Raw genomic sequence first — 12649 nt, 5'->3', positions numbered from 1 at the left:
TTTGCTTTGATGTTCTTGAGTATGCGGTGTGTTGTTTAAAACTGTTCGGTTCAAATATGGGTGCAAAAAATCCATTAAAACTCTAGCAGAGGTGGAAAGAATAAAGCATGATAAAAAGATTACAATTACTTTATTTTACTTTAAATTCCTTTAACATTCTCCATAACTCCATGTAGGACGTTTCTGTACATAAATGTAAGCACTGTGGCAGTAGTAATGCAATATTTAGAAAATGTAGGGGAGAGCGGGGTAAGTTGTCACATGGGTAAGTTGTCACACTGTTCATAACTCCAACACTAGAGGCACTATCTCAAAAATCAAATAGCCACTTTGTGTGACTTCTTCTTCTATAGTAAATTTCCTGTTCACATGTGGTCAAGATCGTTCTAATCTGAGGTTAGCACAATTTTCTTTTTTTTCTGCTTAAAAAGTAAAAAATTGGCACTTTAAATTTTATGCAATAGAGCTTTATTTAATAAAATTGTTTAAAAATATTATTTTGCACAAAATAAAGGAGACAATAACAAGTCTTTTGATACTTTTGCTGCCGTGCTATTTTGAGCTAACCTTGAGATTTAGCCAACATTAGCACACATGTCAGTTTGGGGCAAGTTGTCTCAATGACTTTGGGGCAGGTCGTCACATGTGACAACTTGCCCCAGTACAAATAAACACATAAAACATTGTGATATTGTTATTTATTTGTAATTGCAATACAGTTTTGGAAGAAAGGAAGGGTAAAATGTGTGAAATGCAACAAATGGGCCCATGATGCTTGCACCTCAGGCCAGGCAATTTATGTGTGCCAGAATTGTGACTCTGAAGATGAGTCTGATTAGTCAGATACAGGATTTGTTCAGATGTTAAAGATGTTAAGTTAAGAGAGTTATCTGCTGCATTCCATTCAGTTGTCATGGATAAAGTTCAAAGTAAAGTGGTCTTGCCATTTTATGTGTTTTATTCAAATGTGTATTGTTTGGATTGAAATAATTGTTTTTCCAAATTCTCTTGGCCTGGTTGTTTATATTTCCAGTTCTGGATTGTTTATATTTCCAGTTCTGGATTGAATTTAAAAATTAAAATCAATATTCACAATTAAGTAGTTGTTCTTTTTTTCAGATAATCTATGTGACAACTTACCTGCCGATGGGGCAAATTGTCACAAGTGCACATTCTCTATTCAACAGTCTACAACTCAGTAATGAGATAAGATATGAAAATGTAATGAATACAAATTATGTGCCCAAGACGTTCTTCTTTCATTTGGTATGACATTTATACAATTGTGATGTATGGTGCTCAGTAAATGTTAAACAGTGTGAAAAGTGTGACAACATGCCCCGCTCTCCCCCTACTCTTGTACTCTTGATACTCAAGTACTTTTAAAAACATGTACTTCAGTACTTTTACTTAAGTACACATCTGACTGTAGTACTTTTACTTGTACTTGAGTAAAATTTTGCAAGGGGTATCTGTACTTTTACTCAAGTAATGAACCTGTGTACTCTGTCCGCCTCTGATTTTCAGGATATGAAATAGAAGCCATTGGATATGAAAAGAGTGAATATGAAGAACAGTAAGGTTATTCTGTGTAAAACTGATTTTTTTGTGCCTGTTACGCTCAGGATAACAAGGCGAGTTATTGCGCACGTGTACAAAGCACTTTCTCGCGCAAATTTACGCTCTTTGCGTAGAGTACTTGTCGGCAGTGACAACAGCGCCTACTGCGGTCACAGAATACGGCGGTCACAGAATTTGCTGTAACACCTGTTCACAATCACACCTTTGGCTTTTCAATAATCACGAGAAACTGTTATCAACAGCTTTAAACTTTTATTAGGATCTAGAGTGTTAGCCCGGAGCAGACAGGTCACTGCGCTGCTCCCTCATCCTTCTCTCACCCCCCAGAACCACATTACTTTCCCATCTCAGAGAAAGAAAAAACACCAAAATAAGGGTCCTTAGTGGAATACAAAATAGTGAATCACCAAATTACAAAATAAAATACAATCACAAATATTATAATGTATATCTAACAAAATCTGCTTCACAGCAGGCTAGAAGAATGTACTGAATGTTAAACTAACCTATTTTTAAAACTAAGTTGAAAAGCACCTTTTAAAGTATTAAGTTAATATAATATAAAGAAAACGTGTCCATCTACCAAGATGTTTTAGATAATCTAATGCCACTGTCTGCTATTTGGATGATTTACCTTTCTAGTTTAATTAAATTGGAAAAACTTTCTTTGAAAATGATTAAGTAAGATTCAGTAGAATGTTAAACTTTTGATATACATGTTTAATATTCATAAGTTAATAGAAAAGTATTTTTTTCCCCAGATATATTTTCTCCTTTTTATCATTCAAATTTTCACCTGCAAATTCACCACCAGAGGTCATCATCATCACAGTTTTTATGACATTTCCTTGTTGCGGCATCTGTTTTACATTTCCTGTTTATTTGTGCAAACTGGTTTTACCGCTGACCAGATATATTTTGATATTGTACGTTTTGATGAAAAATACATATGAACCTATTTGTCTGAAGTGTGAGCCCATATAGGCCTTAATCAATATTGTACAAGTATTGTACATGGAGAAAGGGATGAATTGCGACGTGTCATGGGAAGATCTGGGTCTTAAACATAAGTAGCGAAGATCAATGTGCAGTTCACTAGCTAGATGTGCTCGTTGCCCTCTAAATCTCATTTATGAAACGCGGGTAGCACAAATCTCATCGTAAAGCATGTAGGCCTATACGCAAAATCTCAACGGCAACGTTCATATTTATGAAACCGATCTTTGACGTGATAAACAAGCTTAGCGCCCCGTTAGGGTGAGCAGACGTACACGCTTTTGCTTATCCGAGTGCAGCAGTTTTTTAATACAAGCCATTCATGTCGCTTAAGATATAAGATTTGGACGCTGACAGGTGCTCTTTCATATATCAAAAAAAAATTATTTAGATCTGAAACTGTTTAACCGTGCGCAACGTCAAGGTCATTTGCGATTTTCTAGATTTCACATCACATCTGATAGAGGCGTACACGCGTTTGTTGTGCGTACGTTCGTTCAATAAATCACACGTACTCACTTTAAGAAATTATCGTAGAATCAAATTTAGGACGGTTTCTACACAACGACGCAGAGTTCAACATACTAGTCCTAACACTCGTTCTTCAAAGGGTTTTGTAGTGACCCCCTTGAACGCCACAATAATTATCTGAGATTTGTGATATATATATTAGATTAAATGTATTTTAGTTAAATCACGAGGAGCTTATTTTGCGCTGTCAAGATGGGATGTTCATGCAATAACATCTATCCCCTCTTTAAAATAAAATATTTGATTTGGACACTTAAACATATAATCGTTAACGCATAAATGTAGTTTATGATTCCAGAACTATTGTCCACCTTGCGTAATAGTGATGACGTCTCGAAACTTTAGTTCACAAAGCGTTTCCTGGAAAAAAAGAAACGGTATTGATATCTCCCAACGGTCTTATTTGGTTTCATTTCACGGAAGCCCAACCGCATCTGCAAAAGTAAGTAACAACATAAATATCTTGACACATTTTAAGTCAAAAGCTTCGGTTATTCACGTAACATTTTGTCAGTGTGCAGTCAGAGTTTGTAATGGCATAATAAATCCAAGTAAGCGTATATTAGTAAACGTTTATCAAAAAGAGTAGCTAAGCCTTTTTAAATCTTTTTTTGGATAATGTAAAATCTTACACGTTTTGTCAATGTATAAGAACTTTTTCTTACGTTGAGCCTACACATGACAGCGTCAAATAAGTTTAGATTTAGATTTTTGGAGAAATATTTTAGTCAAACGATTCAGCCGTTACGCTTTAGCTACTAACTATGAAACAAATATATTTTTAACTCTTATCCACACCTTAGTAGCCTACTCACTAAGCTTAGTAGCAACTTGTTTATTGGAAATATGTTAATTAACAAGAAATAAACATAATGTCAAAGTAAACCTGTAACCTTAAACATGCATGTTTAAAATAAATACATTGTATTTTAACATTTTCTCAAAATGCTTCATTTCCCATTTTAATCTCATGCAGTCATGGCATTACAACAAACTACCATTGTGACAACCCAGCATCATATGTCCTCTGGAACCTGGACCACAGGGATCTGTGACTGCTGTTCCGATATGAGCACCTGTAAGTCACCTACTGACCCACACAGCCAGTTAATATAGAGCCATGACCATTCTGACAATGCTCTATACATGAAGACTGACAAAAATCAGGACCATAATTTTATGCCTTTACATTGGCATTTAAGCATTGATACAACATCTGCATATGAAATGTAATATACTTTTTAAGTGTAATATGCAAATGATGTCTCAATGCGTAAATGTCATATAAAGCCATAATATTATAATTTTATCTGGACTGGAGGTGTCTTTAATCTTGTTCAATCATTATAATCTGATTAGGAATTCAACTTTTCTATAGATTATATATTTATTTACTTATTTAATGCCTGAATAGTTTTCTTTTAATCACAGTATATGGAGCGATTTTACACTTACTACTTGTGTGAAATGGGGAAATACATTTACAACCGTGGTTCTACATTTTCTGTTCCCTTTTTAGCGAAACCAGTGTTGTTTTTTAAATATGGTATTTATGCTTTGTTTTTATGGATGTTGTGTATGTATGTCAGTGGTATACATTTACATTTAGTCATTTAGCATTAGTCATTAAACTTACAGAGAGTTCAGGGAGTAATAAAGCAATATGGCAAAATGGGGCAATGGTTAGTGCAGCAATTTCTGCGTATGGTAATATTATACGGAACAAACATGCTCACACACATCGGTTTGACTTGAACAGGAAGAGAGGGTCCTTTTATTTGCATATAACCATGCATGGTAGATCTTGTTTCATGTACTCAAATGATGTATGCCGTATTGGAGAAGACTTATTACAAATCTTAACACCCCCACTTGCTCGCATACACATAACACTGTATACATTTCTGCAATATAACAAAGGGATACAACATGTTGTACAGTGAAAATAATATACTCAATATGGCATAAGGAACCCACAATATTCACTCTTATATCAGATTTCCATACCTTCCATAAACCTTTTAAATTTGACATTGGTTTGGTCATCATAACATCTGCCACCATTATTTCTGTGGGACATTACTTAATTGCAAATTTGCCAGCACTGAGTCCTGACCGAATGAAATTATACTATATGTCAACATGTTTACATACTTGGTTCTTGGAAAAAGCAATCGTACCCAAACTTTAATAGGAGTGGCCACTAGGAGGCTACAGCAAAATCTAGGGGTGGCACCAAAAACAAACAAAAGATTCAGTGCTATATGTGTTATACTTGTTTACGTTTGATTCTGGTTAATGTAACAATATGAATTTAAAGCTGCAATACTTAACCTTTTTTGGTAAAACATTTTCCAAAATCAATTTGTCGCGTGTGAAGATGCAGCCGGTGGCAGATCGTTTGTAGCCTCTTCTTACAGCAGCTGGAATGTAATTAATACAGTAGACTACTGTATGGCATACATACCTGTTAACGTTTGTCGTCTCTCAAAAAAGTGAAGAATAGATGCTCTCCTGAGTATTGTGATCGAATCAGTCAGTCCTGCCTCTTGCACTTGCACTGACTGAGCAGTCAAAGACCGATGCAATAGGAGAGGGGGAGGGGTAGTGAAACAGCTACTCTGGTGGCGCCAATCAATCTACAATTATTTTTGTGGCTGCAGCGGGTGTTGCATTTTATTTCACTAATAAAATAAAACTATTGTGAATTTACATTATGTATTCAAATTAATAGTACCCACTGCAAAATCACACTAGGGGTGGCCATGGGGTGACCAGAGTTTATAAAGTGGTGGCCGTAGCATAAAGCTACTCGGCTGGCTGCTTCTTTAATTTCAGGAAAGCAGAGGACCGTTTTCAGTAAAGCTAAACAATACCTAAAAGTCACTGCATGACTGCTTTAAACCATACAGAGATTTGTTCAACTACAGACTAGTTTTTCACTAGTGTTTGATTTGACCTCAAATCCTTCTGGTTATTCCATTTATATCTCACAGTTAATTGAAGCATGTAAGTAGGCAGTCACATTCTTTTGATGGAGATCAAGGTCATATTGTGCCGAAATTTGTTTGTAATGTTTGTAGGGGGAGAAAAAGTCTTGTTATAGTCTACTCCAATTACCTGGCTATAACCCTTAGCAACATATCTGACTTTGTAGGTTTCAGACTCATATGCAATCTTTTGGATGGCATAAACCCGTCTACCCCACTGCATGTTTATCCCTTTGGGTAAATGTATCATTCTCCTTAAGAGAGTCTGCTTCATCTGTCATGGCATTTCGCCCAAACACGTGATTTGTCTGAACTCATGTGCCTGAGATCTTTTCCAGTGTCTGGATAAAAGCCAAGGTAGGGAGGGCTGTTTTTGTCATAACCTATAAAAATCCCTTTATACTACATGATGTTTTTTGACTAAGTTCGGGAGGAGCAGGTGCAGATAATTAACCCGGCTGGCTTTTAATCACAGTAATCACCTAACCAGCACTATACATACCAAAGCAGTCTTACTTTCAGTCTCTCGATTATCTCTCAAAATGGCAGAAATCAAAACAGAAATGTATGACTCGAACATCCAGGATAATCCTGCGGAGTCAAACGCAGTCCAACTCTCCAGACTGAATCGCCCTCCGACTCCCTGCGAACAGCCCCCGCACTTCACAGGATCCAAAGTTCACAAGCCACCACACCAGCGTGAGCCAGCCTCTGCCTGCGGCTACGTTCTTTCACCATCTAATCGGAGGAGACGAAAAAGGCGGGAACAGAGTTGAGACCGGAGAAAGTGTATGGCAAGCCTTAAGGACAATAAATGCCTCTCTCCACATTAAATATTAGGTTCTGTCATGTTCCTGACTCTAGACGAAGAGAAACCTGATATGATGCGGCAGAATCATGACACTCAAGATCTGCAGAGCTTTGCTTCCTTCATCCGTCGCTTCTCTCATTGCAAGAGACAAACTTTTGACCTCTAAAACTTTAAACAACTCAGCATTTGCTTCCTCATTTTTATCATCATCGTCCTCTTTACAACAGGTGCTCGCAAAATAATAAGATGGGGGTGAGTGCAGGAGCACATGTTTTCTGCTGAACGTACATTTATCATAGCCTACTTATGTTCATCATGATTAATAAACAGGAAGATGCAGGAATTACGATGATTGGTGAGTCGAGAAATTCCTCACTCAGCTCCTTTGCGGCTTTGCATTTTTTTGTGCTGCTACAATACCTGTTGAGAGAAAGAGAGGGTTAGTTTTTTTTTTTTTGCTTGTCAAAGATCCACTGAAGACATGGGTTTTAAGTCGTTTTTTACATATTGTGAGAGATGTGGTTGACCGGACTGAGTTAGGGAGAATGTTCCACCATGAAGGAGTTGTGAAGGAGAATGAGCGGGAAACTATAAGAAGGCAATTCAAGTCACTGCTTGTTTGCTGAACGCAGGGTTCTTGACGGGGTGTAGGAGGGTGTGAAAGTATTCTGGAGTATGTGATAGTTCTATAGGCAAGGATTTGCAACTTGAATCTGATACAGGCTGCAACCTGTAGACAGTTGAGGGAGATGTAAATGGGTATCACAAATGAACCCTTTTGGGCTGTTGGAAGACGAGGCGTGCTGCTTCATTCTGAACCAGCTGGAGTGTTTGATAGCCTTTGCAGGGAGAACAGCAAGTAGAGCATTCCAGTAGTCCAACCTTCAGATTACAAGGGCCTGGACAAGGAGTTGTGCCGCATGCTCAGTGAGATAGGATCTAACCTTTCTAATGTTGGTCCAAAATGCGGCAGCTCAAGTTTTTACACGTACAAAAAGTATGAGCATATTAACCCGGTTCTGTCAACCTTGCACTGGTTACCTGTAAAGCATCGCATTAACTTTTAAACTCTTGCTTATTACCTATAAAGCCCTGCATAGTTAAGCTCCTCACTACTTGAGTGAACTTCTCACGTATTACAGTCCTTCATGTGCACTACGCTCTCAGGTGTCAGGTCAGTTGGTAATACCTAGAATTTCAAAATCAAGTGCAGGCGGCAGATCCTTTTCTTATCTAGCGCCTAAACTTTGGAACAGTCTTCCCTGCACTGTCCGGGAGGCAGATACACTCTGTCAGTTTAAATCTAGATTAAAGACGCATCTTTTTAATTTTGCATACACTACACTATCATAACATATATATATATATTCCAAATATTTAGGCTGCACAAGTTAGATCAACCGGAACCAGGAACACTTCCAATAACAACTGATGCAGTTGTTGAATCAAAGAGTGCAGAACAGTACTCTACTCTCAGCCAGTCTTGTCTCATTGTTCCAAGGTTACCGGAGCGGGCAGAGCGCAATCCATACCCAGACCTGACAAATTCTCTGATGATAGAGCTGGACGAAGGACGTGGCGCCGCTACAAAACTTCAGCCGCTATTAGATTGTTAATGATAATCTTAAATCTAACTTTTTTTTATTTTGCCTTGTTGTGCAAGCACTTTCGAGCTTGTGCGGAGGCTGCAGAGGGGAACTGGAATCCCCTGGTTAGGCCTGGTTTCCCTCTGAGGTTTGTTTTCTCCTCCAATGGAGTTCTGGGTTCCTCCTCACCGTTTGCATACTGTTTTGCAATAGTGCATACTGTTTGCCTGGCCGGGGGGGCTGCTAGAATTTTATAGTCTTATTTAATTAACACTGCATATAGGAATTGATAGTCTGTCTGATATTTGACCTGTGTTTTGACTTGCATAACCTTTTATGCTTTGCTTATAGTCAATGTTTTCTTGTACAGCTGCTTTGTAACAATGAAGATTGTACAAAGCGCTATATAAATAAAGCTGACTTGATTAGACTAATGTTAAATTAGGCAAATTGGCATGACCGCAATGCAATGCTTGTCTTTGCAATGCAACTTAATAAACAATGCTTTTTGAGTAATAATGTAGTACTTAAGAGAAGATAACAGTATATACTGCATTTTGTCTCAGCCAGCTCAGTTACATCTGACGGACGTAGCACCCATAGGGAACAATTACATTTTTCAGTCGGTCGCTTCTAGAATACGGTCAACGACGGGAGTCAAATTATCCAAATGCTACACCATACATCGACCACCAAAAAGAGGAAAGGCTTCAAGCTATAGAGGGTTTCTGCGGCAACAACATAAACAAAAGTTATGTGGCCCGAACTTAACTTCTGGTGGACCTAGCAAAGAATCAATAACTCTTGAGTAGATTTAATTTAATCGAATACAATTAATATAAAACATTACATAAATTAATATTATTATAAATTAAATGTAGAATACATTTTTACATTATAAACAAACATAGACCGGAAGTTAACTTCAGGTCTGGCGTGTGCATCTGAGGAAACCGTCATATATGAATAAAAGTAAACTTTTGCACATACTTGAGGCTTGAACACAAGGGTACTCAACAACGCTCATTGATATGAGACAGGAAGTGGCTTAGCTTTCTGAGAATTTAGCGGAAATATGCAATCACCTTGTCTTTTTTAGAAAAATACATACATTTGAATTCTATGCTAAAACAAGCCATACATTTTTTTTGTGTCTTCTTTAGGTTGCTGTGGCCTGTTTTGTTTCCCTTGCATGCAGTGTCAGACTGTATCTCAATTTGGTTGGTGTTTCTGCATGCCGTTGTTAGACTGCTGCATGGTAGTGTCCTGCTGTCTCCGCCAGAAGACAAGAGAGCGATACAATATCCATGTGAGTTCACAAACACATGCACATTCAAATGTAATCCACATACAAACCAGTTGACATCATACACTTAAAGTGAAACATTTGACTTATTTAAGCTTTTTGATGATTGGAAAAATTAGAAACAGTAATAAGATTATGTTTGAGTGGACAAATATGACCAGAGCTTTGAATTCTGTTATAGTCAAAATCTAAAACTGAACTGATTTTGTAGTGATGCATCAGTTATTTAGTTATTCAGTTATTTAGAGTGAGCATAATTCTGGGCTGCGTTTAGCCCCAACAAGACTTTGCTGAACTTTTTCTAATCTGAAAAACGGTGGTGCAGTTGAACACAATGTTGTGCTGACGCTAGAGTTGCAACTATGGCAGCTGAGAAGGCCATTCTTTGTATTATTTTTAAAGTAAAGACATGACATTCTTGAGTAAACAATCTTATAAATGTGGCAAACATTTATTTTGTTCTCTTTATTAAATACTGATACAGTAAATAAATACAAATAATGTGAACATTAATTTGAACATTCGATTTTTTTAATAATTACCTTATTACCAGGTAAGACAAGTAATAATCTTATTTCGTATTAATACAGAATTTCAGAACGGGTGTTGTTTATACCTGTTTTGGTCAAAGTCCAATTTACGGTGGAAGAACCAATAAAATCTTGCAGCTTTTTTGATGATGTGATGAAAGACACACACTTGTTAAACTCTACATCTCAATTCATCCTTTTTTTTCTTATTTTATCTCAACATAAAGATTAGATCAAGAAGTTAATTTGACATGACAGAATGAAGAATTGAATTGGAGCAAGGCAATAAAAGTAAAAAATTAAAATATAAACGATAGGGAGAGTGAAAATAAATAGATATTAAAGGTAACCCTTATAAGGACACCATGTTTTTTCCCATCAATAAAGCTTTAGGGTTTTAGGGGTTTTCTTATCAAACAAAGAACAAAGAATATCTTTAAATAAAAAATAAAAGACTGGTCTAAAAATATTTGATTAATTTAAGGTGAAGCTTGGCACAGTGTTCTACGTTTTGAGGTATCTGAACGAATGAATAAATGAATGACAGTGTGATTTTGTATTTCAGCTTAATTTGTTGCTGATCAATTCATTTTAATTCTTGATTTTTGGGAGAACTATCGATAAATCTGCATGAATGTGCTGGTTTAGCTTGTTAGTAATTGAACATTAATTCGTATTAATTTTATATTAGTGTTTGTATATATCTTAAATTAAATATACTTTAATATTAAACCTCACTGTGAAAAAGTTTTCATAGTCATGTGAATTCACTGGTGTTAATGTAACACTGTCACTTTTTCATTCTTAGGGATCATGCTGTGATGACTTTTGCACTCTCTGCTTCTGTTATCCATGTGCCTGGTGTCAGATGTCTCGTGAAATCAAAACTCGTGCTCGTGCTGGCACTGTGATCACCCAACAGGTTACTCACAGTTAGAGATCAGTTTGATTTGAGTTGCAAAAGTATGGCCATGTTTTCTTGTAAGGTCTACTTCTTGTTTTTTAACATTTTTACTTAAGGACACACTTTTATTCATACTGTTTAAGAAACTTTAGAGAGAATACGGAATGCCAAACGTACTTAAAAATAATGGTTGTGATTTTCAGTTTTTTGTTGTATTCTCAATTCATTTTGTATTTGTACTTCTTTTTGAATAAAGTCAAAGAGTTCTGGAAATCCTGTCCTTTATTTATTTGTAAAAAAGGCCTTTAGTTTTAATTAATTTGACATGTTAGAACAGCAACCCATGGGCTCATTAAGGATGACACTTACTGGCCTGCTGCACAGCTACTTGAACACTTTTTTTAATCACAACCAACCAGCCCCGGATTGGCTAATCGGGAGCACCGGGAGAATTCCCGGTGGGCCGGTCAGATTTTTTGGCCGCGAGGGCCGGTATTGTCATTTATTTATTCTCACGTCTTTATTTATTATTTTATCGCAGCCCCACTCTTTTTTATTTCATATTTTTTCGCAGCCCCACTCAGAGCGCAGCCTGCAGGTTAACGATGACGTGATTTATCTTTTGACTCCCTGGCCCCGCCCCCGACAGCGCAAAGGCGGCGCTGAAAAGGCAAGCTAGCTCATTGTTAGAGCGCTCGTCCAGTATTCGGACGGACGTCGGTTCGAAGCCTGCGCAGAGCGGTGCGAGTGGGACCGGCTATACGCGATAGATAAAGTTGCAGAGACCAGTGCTCTGCTCAGGCCTTAATTAATGTTTTAGGGTTGTCCATGTTTCCTTGAAGCTACACTTATGCAGAGGAAAAAGAGATGAAACAATCATTAGAAATCATTGTGAAAAAAAGTCAGATAACAGTCCAATAGTTTTATTATTTAACATTCTTTATTTAACATACTTTAATTTGTAAAAAATATTTGAAGTTGTAAAGCAAATCTTTCATTAAAATAAATTATAGTGTCATTAGACAGTGCAAACATTTTTTTAATCTTTTGTAATTTATATTTTTTTCCTCATTTCAATGTTTGGACATTTATGAACACTAATTCTTAAAGAAAATAGATTCTGATGCTGGCTATTTACTGTTTTAATAAATCTTCACTGTGAAGCAAAACTTAGGCTACTGTATTTTCACTGAATGACAATGAATTCAAGTCTGTAGAGAACAGTGCGCTATTGCAGACTTAGGTTTTAATTATCATTATTTAAATATAGTCAGTCGCAAACTAAAGTGGGCCGGTCTAAGGCATGAAACTCCAGGGCTGAAAATGAGTCCCAATCCGGCCCTGCAACCAACCCAGCACCTTTCACCACATGTACGAACACTATAATTACCAAAACTTGCACCGTATATTCTGT

The 12649-nt window shown here is 36.9% G+C and overlaps 1 protein-coding gene across 1 annotated transcript; it reads left to right on the top strand.

Annotated features, from left to right (window-relative positions):
- Window positions 1–3430: 3430 nt before the first annotated feature.
- ponzr1 (plac8 onzin related protein 1) lies at window positions 3431–12399 on the top strand. Its single transcript, XM_079459280.1, has 4 exons — window positions 3431–3550; window positions 4085–4186; window positions 9659–9804; window positions 11140–12399. The coding sequence occupies exons 2-4, from the start codon at window positions 4087–4089 to the stop codon at window positions 11266–11268; spliced, it is 375 nt and encodes a 124-aa protein (XP_079315406.1). The 5' UTR covers window positions 3431–3550; window positions 4085–4086; the 3' UTR covers window positions 11269–12399.
- The last annotated feature ends 250 nt before the right edge of the window (window positions 12400–12649 follow it).

The sequence above is a fragment of the Barbatula barbatula genome (genome assembly GCF_947034865.1).
Source record: "Barbatula barbatula genome assembly, chromosome: 1".
Lineage (NCBI taxonomy): Eukaryota > Metazoa > Chordata > Actinopteri > Cypriniformes > Nemacheilidae > Barbatula > Barbatula barbatula.
The sequence above is the reverse complement of the archived record's forward strand: the minus strand, read 5'-3'. Positions and strand labels throughout refer to the sequence as shown.